The sequence below is a fragment of the Phocoena phocoena genome, chromosome 3 (genome assembly GCF_963924675.1).
Source record: "Phocoena phocoena chromosome 3, mPhoPho1.1, whole genome shotgun sequence".
Classification (NCBI taxonomy): domain Eukaryota; kingdom Metazoa; phylum Chordata; class Mammalia; order Artiodactyla; family Phocoenidae; genus Phocoena; species Phocoena phocoena.
Genome location: NC_089221.1, coordinates 16,478,154 through 16,496,905, shown reverse-complemented (window position 1 = coordinate 16,496,905; position 18,752 = coordinate 16,478,154). Strand labels below are relative to the sequence as shown.

Genomic DNA, 18,752 nt, shown 5'->3' with positions numbered 1-18,752 from the left:
GACCAGGGCTTGAACCCCCACCCCCGAATTGGAAGTGTGGAATCTTAACCACTGGATTGCCAGGGAGTCCCCTTTTTTCCTCCCTCTTTCAAAATTATTATATTCTTCAACAAAGACAGTGACTAATATTTCCCATATCAGAAAAAAATTAATTTGTTGAACCCACTTCTCTGATGACATAAGGCACCATTTTTCTCACCTTTACTTCAGGTACTATTATCCGATAAAGTCTCAGGACTCATGGATTTCCTATATTCACATTCAATATACTTTAGAATCCACTACAGTAAAACTTCCATCCTTTCATATTTTATTGAAACTACTCTTTTCAAATTAACCAATGATGTCCATCCTGTCAACTCCAATTCAGCCTTTACTAACCCTACTAAACTTAATAAATTTTACCTCAGCTGTCCACTTAGAACCCTCCTTTCTTGACTTCTATGCCTCCTTTCCCTCCCAGTTTTCCTTCTCCCCTGGGCTGTTCCTCTCCTTTTGCTGGTACCTTCTCCTATTCAGATGCTGGACTGCTTTAGACTTAAAAGACTGGATGCTGTACTGCTCAATCTTTCCCTTCCTTTTCTCTTACAATTCTCTCCCAGATGAGATTGTTCCCATTATTTTACATTTAGGCTGATCTATCTCAAATTTATATTTCCTGTTCAGAAAGTACACTTGAACTCCACACTCATTTCTAATTTTCTTCTTTTTATTCCATATGTTTATTTAATTGACATCTAAGATATAACATGTCAAAATCATTGATTTCTCCCAAACTCTTTTTCTCCCAAAGGGAATCTTTCCCCTAACTTTTTATCCAGCTCCATGAATGGGCTTATTAATTATATGCTAGATCAAATATACAGATACAACACAAAAATTGAGTCATTTGTAATTTCTTCTTTTTACCAATGCCACTACAACAAAAAGCTTTATAGGTTGTAGTCAATATATAGCACTATTTTATACACTTAATTTTCTTCTAATTTTTCTACTTTTGTCCATGATGACATCATTTCTTTTCTGAATTGTTTTCAACATTCTATAATCCCAGATTCAAAGCAGCCACTGTCATTTTTCCAGAATGTAAATAGATCCGTTATTTCCTTTGTTAAAAATGTTTTCCCATTGATTTTATAAAAAAAAATTAAAACTCTTTACCATGTGCTATAGGACTTGCTTGTCCTATGCCCTAGCCATCCACTTCATTCATTCTGCCATCTATACTGAGACACCTATCTGTTTTCAAACCAAGTCAAGCTTTTTCTTTAATTTGGATCTTTACACTTTAGTTCCCTCTATTCAAATATTCTGCACCTTGCACTTTTCACATAATAGTTCATCTTTTTTTCTTCAGGTGTAGATGAAATGTCACTTAAGCTAAGATTAATGATGAGGGAAGAAGTATTAGAGGTTTGAGGAGAAAAAAAACTCATTAAATTGTTTTAGGAATAGTTTGGAACATTTCTAGAACATATGATGATTGTTGACTGTATTATTTATTCACATTTATGTTAATTAACTGCTGCTGAATAATGTAAAACCCCAAAACTCAGGGTATAGGAAAAAGGCATGTATAACCATGGTGTATGTGTCTGTGAGTTAGCTAAGGAACAGCTGAACTAGGCTGGCCTCTCTTTACCAAGTCTGCTAATCTCCAGAACATTCATTCCTACATTTGCTCATTTACTAGGTAGCTCTACTCTAGGATGGGAAGCTGACAACTCTGCCTTGAGGGCTCATCTTTCTTCTGGGAACCAGTGGTCTAGCCCTGGAATGTGCTTCTTATGGTAGTGGCAGAGCATAAGAGGAAAAATTTTAAGTCTCATGAAATCTAGACCCAAATGTGGAACAGAACACCATCACTTTCAACTCATTCTATTGCCAAAGTAAGCTGGAGGCCAAACCTAATAGAAGAGAGCCCTACAAAATTACATGAACTAGTGAGGGAAGAAGATTTGTGGCTGAGGATGCAAACTACTTCCTGTTTATTTTCTCATTCTTTGACCAAACAAGTTTCTAGGTGATGGAGACACAATGGTCATTAATTAAAATGTTTTGTTTTTCATTTTGTATTTATCTTCAAACCTCAGCTATGATGAAATTCCAAGATAAATTAATCTTTGACATCTGTTATCCTAAAAACATTGTACATAGAGCAATGAGAAGTTTCATTAAAGGTTTATTTTTTTTCTTAATGTACTATGGTCTTCACAGAGGCAGTTTTTTTAATCCTTCCCTTATTAATTACTGTGTTTTTGCTATCTACTACCTACTATTCTATGCATGGAGTTTAGTGTTTTGATTTTTAACTTTTTGAATTAGTAATTGAATTAAACCTTAATTAAGGACTGACAGAAAAATAATTGATATCATTTCTATGCAAATATAAAACAGGGGACAAATCTTAAGGGCCAAATATGGGAAGTAAAAATGCATATTTCAATATTTGAGTATAGTAGATTTAATACCTCCCTTGGTTCAGTATTCTTTTCTTCATTATAGCATCAAGTAAAAGAGTATCCAATTTTTTTTTTTCTCTAGATACTTCATCGACTACAATGCTGAAGATGACAGGTTTTTCAACATTGATGCCAACACTGGGACCATTAAGACTACCAAGGTTCTTGATAGAGAAGAAACTCCATGGTACAACATCACAGTTGCTGCTTCAGAAAATGGTAAATTTCTTTACATTATGTACCATAGGAAAGATGTCACTTATACATGAAGATTTATGCTGAGACTTTCTCTGGAGCAGTGCTATCATGATTTCTATTTTTTATGCCGTGATCTAGCAGAGTGCACAGAATATAGTAGATACAGTTACTCATTGTCAGATGCAGTGAATAAAGCGTATACCTTTTTCTTTACTTTAATCCCCACATAGTGATAGAAAATTGGCATCACAGAACACTTAGTCTGCATCACTGAGTCAAAATATTTAATTCTCTTCTTAATTATGAGACTTGCTTTGTCATGTGCTTATGTCTTACTTAAGTAGAAGAAGTATACTTCATATACGGTGGAGCAGTTTAGGAATATAAAGAGAAGAAACGAAAATCTAACATTTTACTTGAATAACTTTATCAATATAACACCCTTCCTCAAGCTTCAATTAACACTTAGAAATTTTATAGCAAAAGAATAGCTCTTGGAATTTCAACAGGCAGGTCTAAGTTCTTTTCAAGAGACGCACATGGTATACAACTGAGGAAGGCCATTGTTCCATCCTCATCCAGAGCATTGCATTGTGCTAAACACCTAAGTTTTTTTTAAAAAGTATAAATGTCAACAATTATCTCTGAGTTCAAAAAAATATGCATAACTGTCTTCAAATGAAATTAGAATAAAGCTTTAGGAAAATGGGCTACTGTCAAGAAAATGAAGTCTTTCTTTAAATGTTGAGAAATAAGTGAAAGGTACAAATTGCCCTAAGTTTAATATTATATATAGTATAGTATACCCAGCTTACATATACATTTTAAAAGATTCCAACATACTCATGAGTGAACTATAAATGTTAAAATTTAGGAAAACTTCATGTTAGAAAATAAAGCTATGTAAAATAAAATTATGCTCTCTCTTTCTTTTGCCCTCAGAAGGTATAAGACATTTTTAAAATATTAAAACTTCATTTAGAAATAGTTTACATACCATACCATTCACCGTTTTAAGGTGTATAGTTTAATGAGTTTTAGTAAATTCAGAGCTGTGCATCAATCACCACAATTGATTTTAGAATGTGTTCATTACTTCAAAAGGAAATCCCTGGGCTTCCCTGGTGGTGCAGTGGTTGAGAGTCTGCCTGCCGATGCAGGGGACGCAGGTTCGTGCCCTGGTCCGGGAAGATCCCACATGCCGTGGAGCGGCTAAGCCCGTGAGCCATGGCCGCTGAGCCTGAGTGTCCGGAGCCTGTGCTCCGCAACGCGAGAGGCCACAACAGTGAAAGGTCCGCGTACCGCAAAAAAAAAAAAAAAAAAAAGAGAAATCCTGTCCCCCTTAGTGATCACTCTCTACTCCCCCTTCCCCATGCCTCAACCCAAGAAGCGACTAATCTAGTTTTTGTTTCTATAGGTGTCTTAGTCTGTTTAGGCTGCTATAACGAAATATCATAAACTGAGTGCTTTAAACAGCAAACATTTTTTTCTCACAGTTCTGGAGTCTGGAAATCTGAGATTAGGGGCCAACAGATTTGGGGTCTGGTGAGAACCCACTTCCTGGTTCATAGATGGCTGTCTCCTAGTGTTGTACTCACATGGTAGCAAGGGCAAGGAATCTCTCTGGAGTCTCTTTTATAAGGGTACTAATCTCACTCATGAGCGGTCCACTCTGAATTCTGGGGAGATATAAACATTCAGTCTATAGTGATAGATTTGCCTTGTATTGGTATTTCATATAAAATAATCAATAACACATGGTCCTTTGTGACTGGCTTATTTCACTTAGCATGATATTTTCAAAGTTCATTCACATTGTAGCATGTATCAGTATTTCCTTCTTTCTTATTGCTAAAAAATATTCCATTATATGGTTATACCACATTTTATTTATCCATTCATCACTTGATAGATGTTTGGGTTGCTTCCACTTTTTGCCTAATTTGAAGAATGCTCTTAAGAGCATTAATATGAATGTTTCCGTGTGGATGAGTTTTCATTTCTTTGGGATATATACCTAGGAGTGGGATTGCGGGGTCATAAAGAAACTATATTTAAAATTTTGATGAACGGCCAGACTGTTTTCCAAAGTGGCTAAATTTTACATTCACAACAACACAATATGGGGGTTCCTATTACTCTATATTATTACCAGTGTTTATTATTACATACTGACCATAACCATTCTAGTGGGTGTGGGCTGATAACTCATTGTGGTTTATGCTCTTTTATAATGTCCTTTATCACAAATCAGTAATTAAACTACTCTAGTCTTTTTTTTTTTTAATCTCCCTCATCCCATTTCTTGGTATCTGCTATTTTTTAAAATTAATTAATTAATTAATTTATGGCTGTGTTGGGTCTTCGTTTCTGTCCGAGGGTTTTCTCTAGTTGTGACAAGCGGGGGCCACTCTTCATCGTGGTGTGCGGACCTCTCACTATCGTGGCCTCTCTTGTTACAGAGCACAGGCTCCAGATATGCAGGCTCAGTAGCTGTGGCTCATGGGCCCAGTTGCTCCACAGCATGTGGGGTCTTCCCAGACCAGGGCTCGAACCCGTGTCCCCTGCATTGGCAGGCAGATTCTCAACCACTGTGCCACCAGGGAAGCCCTACTCCAGTCTTTTCTATTCCACCTGAATTTTTCATGTTTCTCATCTGAAAAATCAACTCAAGTGGTTTCCATTTAGATATTTTTTCAGCACAGTATTTCCCTTTGAAAATAAGCATTTTCAAAGAGAAATACTGTGCTGAAAAATTACTTTTAAGTGAGTGTTATAAAGAATACATGAGTGGGTTCATTTGTTATAATTCTGGTTAATTTTCATTTTCAAAATAATCAGACTAGGTCTAGATTTGCATGTTCTTAGTCACCCAAGTACAATAAAATAGCTTTCAAATGATAAAGGCTCGTTTAAAATTAGTTTTAAAATAAAAGAATAAATGGATTGATATACTGAAGTAGATGTGGTGGAGACATTGAAGTTTCCAAAAATATTGTGTAGCTCTTCTTGAGAACAGGTTCCATGTACAGAAGAAGGAAGGGGAGAATCCCTGGAGAGAATGATATTTGCTTGTCAGATAGAATAGGAACTTATTTTAAAATAACATCAAGTTTAACTCCAGAGGTATTTTGATCAGAAGCCATACTTTAGATCACTTCTAAATCTCACCTCAGCCCAAATAATATTTGTATCAAGTAGAAGCTAATTTATAAATATACATGACTTCAAGTATATCATGAAAATTATATTATTTGCAATCATTACTAAAGGAAATGTTCATTTTTACTAAAGTAACGTCTTAAATATGTACTTACTACATTCTTTTTCTTTTCTTTCCTTTTTTTTTTTTTTACTATCTGCTAGTATTTCACATGGGAAATGAGTTAATACACATCTACTAAGTAAAACAGTACAGTAAAGAGTAACATCCTGAATTTTATAGATGGTAATAAAGAAGCCTTAGAGACTCCTCAATGAGCACTACTAAAATATAATTTAATCCTAATCATAAACAGGTATGTAGAAAGAACGAGCACTAGTTAAGATTTTATAGCCATATTGGGAGACTGTGTCTGGAAAAGCTCACATTCACTTACTGATTGCTTAGCCTAAGTGCCTATTAAATAGAGTTGGGTGCCCTTCCGCGTACAATTGTTTGTAAGCATTTACTTTAACATGAGCCATGTCATCAAAGTATTTTCTATTTTGGATACTTTTCCTACAGGATCTTTTTAAAGGCTTTATTTTGTTTAGTGCAGTTTTAGGCTCATAGCAAACTTGAGAGGAATGGACAGAGACTTCCCATATATTCTCTGCACCTGCACATGCTTAGCTTTCTCTGCTATCAACATTCCCCCACCAGAGTGATACATTTGTTACAATTGATGAACCTACATTGACACATCATAACCAACCAATGTTTATAGTTTAATTTAGGGTTAACTCCTTATTCTATGGCTTTGGATAAATGTATAACGGCATAAACCCATCAATATAATATCATACAGAGTAATGTGAATGCATTAAAAATCTGTGCTGTACCTGTTCATGTCTCCCCATCCCTACCCCTGGCAACCACTGATCTTTTTATTGACTCCATAGTTTTACCTTTTCCAGAATGTCATGTAGTTGAGATCATACAGTATGTAGCCTTTCAGGTTGGCTTCTTTCACTTAGTAATATGGATTGAAGTTTCCTCCATGTCTTTTTATGTCTTGATAGCTCACTTTTTTTGTACTCAATAATATTCCATTGTCAGCATGTACCAGAGTTTATCCATTCATTGTCTGAAGATGAATTCATCTTGGTTGTTTCCAAGTTTTGGCAATGATGAAATAAACCTGCTATAAGCATCCATGTGTAGGTTTTTTGTATGGCCAGAAATTTTCAGCTCCTTTGGTAAATACAAAATGTGCACTCCTTGGATCATATGGTAAGCGTATGTTTAGTTTTATAAGAAATTGACAAAACGTCTTTTGAAACAGCTGTGCCAGTTTGAATAGCCACCAGATATGAATGAATAAGAGTTCCCATTGTTCCACATCCTAACCAGCATTTGGTATTGTCAGTCTTCCCTGGATTTGGGCCACTCATAGATATGTAGTAGTATCTTGCTTTAATTTGCACTTTCCTGATGACATATATGTGAAACATGTTTTCATATACTTATTTGCCATGTGTACGTTTTCTTTGGTGAAGTATCTATTAAGGTCTTTGGCCCATTTTTTAATCAGGTTATTTGTTTTCTTAATGTTTAATTTTGACTCCTTTGCATGTTTTGTGTAACTAATTTATTAGATGTGTCTTTTGCAAATATTTTCTCCCAGTATGTGTCTTATCTTCTCATTCTATTGACATTGTCTTTCAAGAGCAGAAATGGGATTTTCTAAAACCTTAATGTAACAGTTTTGAGGAGACTGTTGTTCTATGGAATTAAAATTAGAAGTTAAGGTTTTAAAATACTTGTTTAGCCTACCTAGGGGTTAAGAGAAGAGAAATGTTCCTTCTCTGGGCAGATGAAGCAATGCACCAGGATTTAAGAGAAAATAAGAGCAAAGCACCTCTGTGCAAAAGAAAACAAAAACAAAATATTGGTCTTTCCTTCAGGTGAACAGGCCTCCTGCTAGAGGACCAGTGTGAAAGCTGAGGGTGTCACAGCTGAAGTGGGCATCCTTTGAGCATTCAGGTGGGGTTCAGATGCAATGTGGCTGTTAATTACATGATGTTTGGCTCTGCCTTTTTTCATCCTGTGGTTCTAGGTCAAAGTGATTATTCAGCTGCCCAGTCATGCAGGAAAGGCAGGAAACTTGGGTCTGGTCTGTGATATCTTTTACTACTGCAGCTAAACATAACTAGCAGCTATTTGCACTTGTATGGTGTGTTTTACAGCCATGTCATCCTAACAAAATTTTTTGTGAAATAGAGAAGACACATATTTTCTCATTTTATAAGAGAAAGGAAAGTGAGACTTACATAAAATATGAATCTAAATATTTTGGTTCCTAGATCTGTGCTTATTCTAATATGACCCTCTGTGGCAGCTGTTGTCCATTGAACCCAAGTACTGGTCAGGTATTTTAACTGATTGAGGTTTATTCTATTATTTTAAAAATTCATTCTGAGACATAAGATTATTTTCACAATTTTAAAGAATACACTAATAATCAGATAAATTCAATATGTGTCTGGTCAGGGAAATAGAAAGTGATGTCTTATTATCACATATCACAGTTCTGGTGGAAGGGTACTTTCTCAAAAAATACCTGTGGAACATTTATGTTACATGTAACAATATAATCCATAATGGAGCTATTTGGTAACTTCTATTACTTTTCTATTAATGTGTAACAAATAATCATATGATTTCTTTAGGTCAGAAGTCCAGGAGTGTTCAACTGAGTTCTCTGCTTTAAATCTGGAAAGACTGAAATCATATGTCAGCTGGGCTGGGCTCTTATCTGAAGGCTCCAGGGAAGAATCTGATTTCACACTCATTTTCCTGGTTGGCAGAATCCACTTTCTTGAGGATGTAGGTGTGAGGGCTCCATTCTTTTTCTGGTTGTTAGCTGAGGCAGTTCCCTCCTCTTAGAAGCTGCCTGCATTCCTTTACCTTCTTCAAACAAGCAACAGTGTGTCAAATCCTTCTTATGCTTGAATCTATTTAATTTTCTCTTCTGCTACCATCTGGAGAAAGTCTCTGCTTTCAGTGGTTTTCACCCAACTGGGTCAGGCCCACCCAAATAATCTTTGTGTTTTAAGGTCACCTGACTTGGGACTTTAATTACACCTGCAAAATTCCTTCACAACAGTATCCAGATTAGTGTTTAGTTGAATAACCAAGGGACAGAAATCATGTGCTGGCACCTTTAGAATTCTACCTACCATAACCTTAAAATATCTGTAAAATTTGGGGGTATTATTTTTTTATAGGATAATAAATATTCTTTCAAACTTATATGTCATCACTTACTTTTCCTTTTATATGACTCCTAAGTAAAATAATAGCACTAGTAGCCACTCAATAAGTAGTTCTTAATATATTTTTCAAGTGACTAGCTCTCATCTCCCTCAATTTCCATGTTAATGTCTCAGCTCAGGATAATGTATAGTTTCATTCTAAGTGATTTTCAGAAACTGCCATTGTGTTCATCATTTCCCAATAGCTAAACCAATGAGTACTTTTCATTTCTTACCTCCCCTGATTTGTTTGTGTTGTTTGACTGTACTAATCATCCTCTCTCCTCTTGGAATGTTCTACTTCCTTGGCTACCATTCCAGTACTTTGGTATGGTATACTTTACCATTTTGGTCCTAAAGTATACCTTAACTAACTCACTCAGAATATATTAATAAATGATACTTGCTAGGTAGTGTAGTATTTTAGGCACTAATGATATTGAGGGTATTATTTTGTCTTTGAGGAATTTAAGAGTCTAATGCAAAAGATAAGTTAAGCAAATAATTGCATTATGGATAATTACTGTGGTGATGTTTTCTTTTTTTTAATTCTTAAATTTAATATTATTTTTATACAGCAGGTTCTAATTAGTTATCCACTTTATACATATTAGTGTATATATGTCAATCCCAGTCTCCCAATTCATCCCACCACCACTCCCCCACCCCCCATGCCACTTTCCCCCCTTGGTGTTCATATGTTTGTTCTCCACATCTGTGTCTCAATTTCTGCCCTGCAAACCGGTTCATCTGTACCATTTTTCTAGGTCCCACATATATGCTTTAATATATGATATCTGTTTTTCTTTTTCTGACTTACTTTGCTCTGTATGACAGCTTCTAGATTCATCCACGTCTCTGCAAATGACCCAATTTCATTACTTTTTATGACTGAGTAATATTCCATTGTATATATGTACCACATCTTCTTTATCCATTTGTCTATCGATGGGCATTTAGTTTGCTTCCGTGATCTGGCTATTGTAAATAGTGCTGTAATGAACACTGGGGTGCATGTGTCTTTTTGAATTATGGTTTTCTCTGGGTATATGCCCAGTAGTGGGATTGCTGGGTCATATGATAATTCTATTTTTAATTTATTAAGGAATCTCCATACTGTTCTCCATAGTGGCTGTATCAATTTACATTCCCACCAACAGTGCAAGAGGGTTCCCTTTCTCCACACCCTCTCCAGCATTTGTTGCTTGTAGATTTTCTGATGAGACCCATTCTAACTGGTGTGAGGTGATACCTCATTGTAGTTTTGATTTGCATTTCTCTAATAATTAGTGATGTTGAGCATATTTTCATGTGCCTCTTGGCCATCTTTATGTCTTCGTTGTAGAAATGTCTATATAGGTCTTTGGCCTATTTTTGGATTGGGTTGTTTATTGTCTTGATATTGAGCTGCATGAGTTGCTTGTATGATTTGGAGATTAATCCTTTTTCTGTTGATTCGTTTGCAAATATTTTCTCCCATTCTGAGGGCTGTCTTCTCATCTTGTTCGTAGTTTCCTTTGCTTTGCAAAAGCTTTTACATTTCATTAGGTCCCATTTGTTTATTTTTGGTTTTATTTCCATTACTCTAGGAGGTGGATCAAAAAAGATCTTGCTGTGATTTATGTCAAAGAGTGTTTTTCCTGTGTTTTCCTCTGTTTTATAGTGTCTGGTCTTATATTTAGGTCTCTAATCCATTTCAAGTTTATTTTTGTGTATGGTGTTAGGCAGTGTTCTAATTTCATTCCTTTACATGTAGCTGTCCAGTTTTCCCAACACCACTTATTGAAGAGACTGCCTTTTCTCTATTGTATATCCTTGCCTCCTTTGTGATAAATTAGTTGACCATTTGTGCATGGGTTTATCTCTGGACAGTCTATCCTGTTCCATTGATCTATATTTCTGTTTTTGTGCCAGTACCATATAGTCTTGATTACTGTAGTTTTGTAGTATAGTCTGAAGTCAGGGAGTCTGATTCCTCCAGCTCCGTTTTTTTTTTTCCCTCAAGACTGCTTTGGCTATTCAGGGTCTTTTGTGTCTCCATACAAATGTTAAGATTTTTTGTTCTAGTTCTGTAAAAAATGCCATTGGTAATTTGATAGGGATTGCATTGAATCTGTAGATTGCTTTGGGTAGTATAGTCATTTTCACAATATTGATTCTTCCAATCCAAGACCATGGTATATCTGTCCATCTGTTTGTATCATCTTTAATTTCTTTCATCAGTGTCTTAGAGTTTTCTGCATACAGGTCTTTTGTCTCCATAGATAGTTTTATTCCTAGGTATTTTATTCTTTTTGTTGTAATGGTAAATGGGAGTGTTTCCTTAATTTCCCTTTCAGATTTTTCATCATTAGTGTATAGGAATGGCAGAGATTTTGGTGCATTAATTTTATATCCTGCATCTTTACCAAATTCATTGATTAGCTCTAGTAGTTTTCTGGTGGCATTTTTAGGATTCTGTATATATAGTATCATGTCATCTGCAAACTGTGACAGTTTTACCTCTTCTTTTACAATTTGTATTCCTTTTACTTTTTCTTCTATGATTGCCATGGCTAGGACTTCCAAAACTATGTTGAATAATAGTGGTGAGAGTGGACATCCTTGTCTTGTTCCTGATCTTAGAGGAAATGCTTTCAGTTTTTCACCATTGAGAATGATGTTTGCTGTGGGTTTGTTGTATAATGCCTTTATTATGTTGAGGTAGGTTCTCTCTAAGCCCACTTTCTGGAGAGTTTTTGTCATAAATGGGTGTTGAATTTTGTCAAAAGCTTTTTCTGCATCTACTGAGATGATCATATGACTTTTATTATTAAATTTGTTAATATGGTGTATCACATTGATTGATTTGCATATATTGAAGAATCTTTGCATCTCTGGGATAAATCCCACTTGATCATGGTGTATGATCCTTTTAATGTGTTGTTGGATTCTGTTTGCTAGTATTTCGTTGAGGATTTTTGCATCTATATTCATCAGTGGTATTGGTCTGTAATTTTCTTTTTTTTAGAGTATCTTTGTCTGGTTTTGGTATCAGGGTGATGGTGGCCTCATAGAATGAGTTTGGGAACTGTTCCTTCCTCTGCAATTTTTTAGAAGAGTTTGAGAAGAATGGATGTTAGCTCTTCTCTAAATGATAGAATTCACCTGTGAAGCCATCTGGTCCTGGACTTTTGTTTTTTGGAAGATTTTTAATCACAGTTTCAATTTTATTACTTGTGATTGGTCTGTTCATATTTTCTATTTCTTCCTGGTTCAGTCTTGGAAGGTTCTGCATTTCTAAGAATTTGTACATTTCTTCCAGATTGTCCATTTTATTGGCATATAGTTGCATGTAGTAGCCTCTTAGGATGATTTGTATTTCTGTGGTGTCTGTTGTACCTTCTTTTTCATTTCTAATTTTATTGATATGCGTCTTCTCCCTCTTGTTTTTGATGAGTCTGACTAATGGTTTATCAATCTTGTTTATCTTCTGAAAGAACCAGCTTTTAGTTTTATTCATCTTTGCTATTGTTTTATTTGTTTCTATTTCATTTATTTCTGCTCTGATCTTTAGAATTTGTTTCCTTCCGCTAAATTTGGGTTTTGTTTGTTCTTTCTCTAGCTCCTTTATGTATAAGTTTAGATGGTTTATTTGAGATATTTCTTGTTTCTTGAGGTAGGCTTGTATTGCTATAAACTTCCCTGTTAAAACTGCTTTTGCTGCATCCCATAGGTTTTGGATCATAGTGTTTTCATTGTCATTTGTCTCTAGGTATTTTTTGATTTCCTCTTTGCTTTCTACAGTGATCTCTTGGTTATTTAGTAATGTATTGTTTAGCCTCCATGTGTTTGTGTTTTTTATGGTTTTTTTTTCCCTGTTATTGATTTCTAATCTTTGTGACCAGAAAAGATGCTTGATATGATTTTAATTTTCTTAAATTTACTGAGGCTTGATTTGTGACCCAAGATGTGATCTATCCTGGAGAATGTTCCATGCGCACTTGAGAAGAAAGTGGAATCTGCTGTATTTGGATGGAATGTCCTATAAATATCAATTAAATCTATCTGGTCTGCTGTGTCAATTAAAGCTTGTGTTTCCTTATTAATTTTCTGTTTAGGTGATCTGTCTCTTGGTGTAAGTGAGGTGTTATAGTCCCCCATTATTATTGTGTTACTGTCAATTTCCTCTTTAATTGCTGTTAGCATTTGGCTTATGTATTGAGGTGCTCCTATGTTAGGTGCATATATATTTATAATTGTTATACCTTCTTGGATTGATCCCTTAATCATTATGTAGTGTCCTGCCTTGTCTCTTGGAACATTCTTTATTTTAAAGTCTATTTTATCTGATATGAGTATTGTGACTCCAGTTTCTTTTGATTTCCATTTTCATGGAATATATTTTTCCATCCCCTCACTTTCAGTCTGTATGTGTTTCTAGGTCTGAAGTTGGTCTCTTGTAGACAGCATATATATAGGTCTTGTTTTTGTATCCATTTAGCGAGCTTGTGTCTTTTCATCGGAGCATTTAATCCATTCACGTTTAAGGTAATTATCAATATGTGTGTTCCTATTACCATTTTCTTAATTGTTATGGGTTTGGTTTTGTAGTTCCTTTTCTTCTTTTGTGTTTCCCACTTAGGAAAGTTCCTTTAGCATTTGTTGTAGAGCTGGTTTGGTGGTGGTGAATTCTCTTAGCTTTTGCTTGTCTGTAAAGCTTTTGATTTTTCCATTGAATATGAATGAAATCATTGACAGGTAGAGTAATCTTGGTTGTAAGTTCTTCCCTTTCATCACTTTAAATATGTCATGCCATTCCCTTCTGGCTTGTAGAGTTTCTGCTGAGAAATCAGGTCTTAACCTTATGGGAGTTCCCATGTATGTTATTTGTCATTTTTCCCTTGCTGCTTTCAATAATTTTTCTTTGTCTTTAACTTTGCCAATTTGATTACTATGTGTCTCAGTGTGTTTCTCCTTAGGTTTATCCTGCCTGTGACTCTCTGCGCTTCCTGGACTTGGGTGGCTATTTCCTTTCCCATGTTAGGGAAGTTTTCAACTATAATCTCTTCAAATATTTTCTCGGGTCATTTCTCTCTTTCTTCTCCTTCTGGAGCCGCTATAATGCGACTGTTGTGTTTAATGTTTTCCCAGAGGTCTCTTAGGCTGTCTTCATTTCTTTTCATTCTTTTTTCTTTATTCTGTTCCACAGCAGTAAATCTCACCATTCTGTCTTCCAGGTCACTTATCTGTTCTTCTGCCTCAGTTATTCTGTTATTGATTGTTTCTAGTGTATTTTTCATTTCAGTTGTTTTATTGTTCATCTCTGTTTGTTCTTTAATTGTTCTAGGTCTTTGTTAAACATTTCTTGCATCTTCCCGATCTTTGCCTCCATCCTTTTCCTGAGGTCCTGGATCATCTTTACTATCATTATTCTGATTTTTTTTTTCTGGAAAGTTGCCTATCTTTACTTCATTTAGTTGTTTTTCTGTGGCTTTGTCTTGTTCCTTCATCTGGTACATAGTCCTCTGCCTTTTTACTTTGTATATATTTCTCTGAATGTGGTTTTTGTTCCGCAGGCTGCAGGATTGTAGTTCTTCTTGCTTCTGCTGTCTGCCCTCTGGTGGATGAGGCTATCTAAGAGGCCTATGGAAGTTTCCTGATGGGAGCGACTGGTGGTGGGTAGAGCTGGGTGTTGCTCTGGTGGGCAGAGCTCAGTAAAACTTTAATCTGCTTGTCTACTTATGGGTGGGGCTGGGTTCCCTCTATGTGGGTTGTTTGGCCTGAGATGACCCAACACTGGAGCCTACCTGGCTCTTTGGTGGGGCTAATGGAGGACTCTGGGAAGGCTCATACCAAGGAGTACTTCCTAGAATTTCTGCTGCCAGTGTCCTTTTCCTCACAGTGAGACACAGCCACACCCCGCCTCTGCAGGAGACCATGCAACACTAGCAGGTAGCTCTGGTTCAGTCTCCTGTGGGGTCACTGCTCCTTGCCCTGTGTCCCAGTGTGCGCACTACTTTGTGTGTGACCTCCAGGAGTGGAGTCTCTGTTTCCCCTAGTCCTGTTGAAGTCCTGTAATCAAATCCCTGTAACCTTCAAAGTCTGATTCTCTAGGAATTCCTCTTCCCATTGCCAGCCCCCGTGGTTGGGAAGCCTGACGTGGGGCTCAGAACCTGCACTCCAATGGGTGGACTTCTGTGGTTTAAACATTCTCCAGTTTGTAAGTCACACACACAGCATTTATGGGATTTGATTTTATTTGTGATTGTGCCCCTCCTACCATCTCATTGTGGCTTCTCCTTTGTATTTGGATATTGGATATGTTTTTTGGTGAGTTCCAGTATCTTCCTGTTGATGATTGTTCAGCAGTTAGTTGTGATTGCAATGCTCTTGCCAGAGGGAGTTTTAGTGATCAATTTTTTAGGGACTAGAGAAACATGAAAACATGGTGACTTAATCTCTCTAATAGGACCAGTGAAGATTTCATAGAGCAGATAATTCATGGATTCAGCCTTGAGATGAGTAAAGATTAACCTGCATTCTGCTGTCAACTGTACTTGTATTATTCAGGGTGCTACAGAGAAACAGAATCAACAGGATTCAGAATCAATAATTCTGAATCAATCAATTCATTTTGATGAATTGGCTTATATTGGCTCCTGCAGTTATGGAGGCTGGCAAGTCTAAGCTCCTCAGATCCCATGTCCTAGGGTACATCTTTTTTGTTTTTTTTCTTCTTTATTATAGTATAATTGCTTTACAATGGTGTGTTAGTTTCTGCTTTATAAAAAAGTGAATCAGTTATACATGTACATATGTTCCCATATCTCTTCCCTCATGCATCTCCCTTCCTCCCACCCTCCCTATCTCAGCCCTCTAGGTGGTCACAAAGCACCAAGCTGATCTCCCTGTGCTATGCGGCTGCTTCCCACTAGCTGTCTATTTTACGTTTGACAGTGTATATATGTCCATGCCACTCTCTCACTTTGTCACAGCTTACCCTTCCCCCTCCCCATATCCTCAAGTCCATTCTCTAGTGGGTCTGTGTCTTTATTCCTGTCTTACCCCTAGCTTCTTCATGACATTTTTTCCCTTAAATTCCATATATATTTGTTAGCATATGGTATTTGTCTTTCTCTTTCTGACTTACTTCACTCTGTATAACAGACTCTAGGTCCATCCACCTCATTACAAATAGCTCAATTTCGTTTCTTTTTATGGCTGAGTAATATTCCATTGTATATATGTGTCACATCTTCTTTATCCATTCATCTGATGATGGACACTTAGGTTGTTTCCATCTCTGGGCTGCAATGAACATTTTGGTACATGACTCTTTTTGAATTATGGTTTTCTCAGTGTATATGCTCAGTAGTGGGATTGCTGGGTCATATAGTAGTTCTATTTGTAGTTTTTTAAGGAACTTCCATACTGTTCTCCATAGTGGCTGTACCAATTCACATTCCCATGAGCAGTTCAAGAGTGTTTCCTTTTCTCCACACCATCTCCAGCATTTATCGTTTCTAGGTTTTTTGATGATGGCCATTCTGACTGGTGTGAGATGATATCTCATTGTAGTTTTGATTTGCATTTCTGTAACAATTAATGATGTTGAGCATTCTTTCATGTGTTTGTTGGCAGTCTGTATATCTTCTTTGGAGAAATGTCTATTTAGGTCTTCTGCCCATTTTTGGATTTTTTTTTTTTTTTTTTTTGAGATGCATAAGCTGCTTGTAAATTTTGGAGATTAATCCTTTGTCAGTTGCTTCATTTGCAAATATTTTCTCCCATTCTGAGGGTTGTCTTTTGGTCTTGATTATGGTTCCCTTTGCTGTGCAAAAGCTTTTAAGTTTCATTAGGTCCCAGTTGTTTATTTTTGTTTTTATTTCCATTTCTCTAGGAGGTGGGTCAAAAAGGATCTTGCTGTGATTGATGTCATAGAGTGTTCTGCCTATGTTTTCCTCCAAGAGTTTGATAATTTCTGGCCTTACATTTAGGTCTTTAATCCATTTTGAGTTTATTTTTGTGTATGGTGTTATCGAGTGTTATAATCTCATACTTTTACATGTACCTGTCCAGTTTTCCCAGCACCACTTACTGAAGAGTCTGTCCTTTCTCCACTGTACATTCCTGCCACCTTTATCAAAGATAAGGTGACCACATGTGCATGAGTTTATCTGTGGGCTTTCTATCCTGCTCCATTGATGTATATTTCTGTTTTTGTGCCAGTACCACACTGTCTTGATTACTGTAGCTTTGTAATATAGTCTGAAGTCAGGGAGCCTGATTCCTCCAGCTCCATTTTTCGTTCTCAAGATTGCTTTCACTATTCGGTGTCTTTTGTGTTTCCATACAAATTGTGAAATTTTTTGTTCTAGTTCTGTGAAAAACGCCAGTGGTAGTTTGATAAGGATAGCATTGAATCTGTAGATTGCTTTGGGTAGTAGAGTCATTTTCACAATGTTGATTCTTCTGATCCAAGAACATGGTATATTTCTCCATCTATTTGTATCATCTTTCATTTCTTTCATCAGTGTCTTATAATTTTCTGCATACAGGTCTTTTGTCTCCTTAGGTAGGTTTATTCCTAGATATTTTATTCTTTTTGTTGCAATGGTAAATGAGAGTGCTTTCCTGATTTCACTTTCAGATTTTTCATCATTAGTGTATAGGAATGCCACAGATTTCTGTGCATTAATTTTGTATCCTGCTACTTTACCAAATTCATTGTTCAGCTCTAGTAGTTTTCTGGTAGCATCTTTAGAATTCTCTATGTATGGTATCATGTCATCTGCAAACAGTGACAGCTTTACTTCTTCTTTTCTGATTTGGATTCCTTTTATTTCCTTTTGTTCTCTGATTTCTGTGGCTAAAACTTCCAAAACTATGTTGAATAAGAGTGGTGAGAGTGGGCAACCTTGTCATGTTCCTGATCTTAGTGGAAATGCTTTCAGTTTTTCACCATTGAGGATGATTTTGGCTGTAGGTTTGTCATATATGGTCTTTATTATGTTGAGGAAAGTTCCCTCTATGCCTACTTTCTGGAGGGTTTTTATCATAAATGAGTGTTGAATTTTGTTGAAAGATTTCTCTGCATCTATTGAGATGACCGTATGGTTTTTCTCCTTCAATTTGTTAATATGGTGTATCACATTGATTGATCTGCGTATATTGAAGAATCCTTGCATTCCTGGAATAAACCCCACTTGATCATGGTGTATGATCCTTTTAATATGCTGTTGGATTCTTTTTGTTAGTATTTTGTTGAGGATTTTTTCATCTATGTTCATCAGTGATATTAGCCTGTAGTTTTCTTTCTTTGTGACATCCTTGTCTGGTTTTGATATCAGGGTGATGGTGGCCTTGTAGAATGAATTTGGGAGTGTTCCTCCCTCCACTGTATTTTGGAAGAACTTGAGAAGAATAGGTATTTGCTCTTCTCTAAACGTTTGAAAGAATTCTCCTGTGAAGCCATCTGGTCCTGGGCTTTTTGTTGGATGATTTTTAATCACAGCTTCAATTTCAGTGCTTGTGATTACCATGTTCATATTTTCTATTTCTTCCTGATTCAGTCTTGGCAGGTTGTGCATTTCTAAGAATTTGTCCATTTCTTCCAGGTAGTCCATTTTATTGGCATAGAGTTGCTTGTAG

At 36.2% G+C, this 18,752-nt stretch overlaps 1 protein-coding gene across 2 annotated transcripts in view; it reads left to right on the top strand.

Annotated features, from left to right (window-relative positions):
• Positions 1-18,752, top strand: part of CDH18 (cadherin 18) — a 330,861-nt gene that overhangs the window by 248,006 nt on the left and 64,103 nt on the right. For both annotated transcript variants that reach the window (XM_065874393.1, XM_065874394.1), the window contains one exon: positions 2,545-2,681. In XM_065874393.1, coding sequence (XP_065730465.1) covers positions 2,545-2,681 — 137 coding nt within the window. The remainder of the gene's footprint in view (positions 1-2,544; positions 2,682-18,752) is intronic.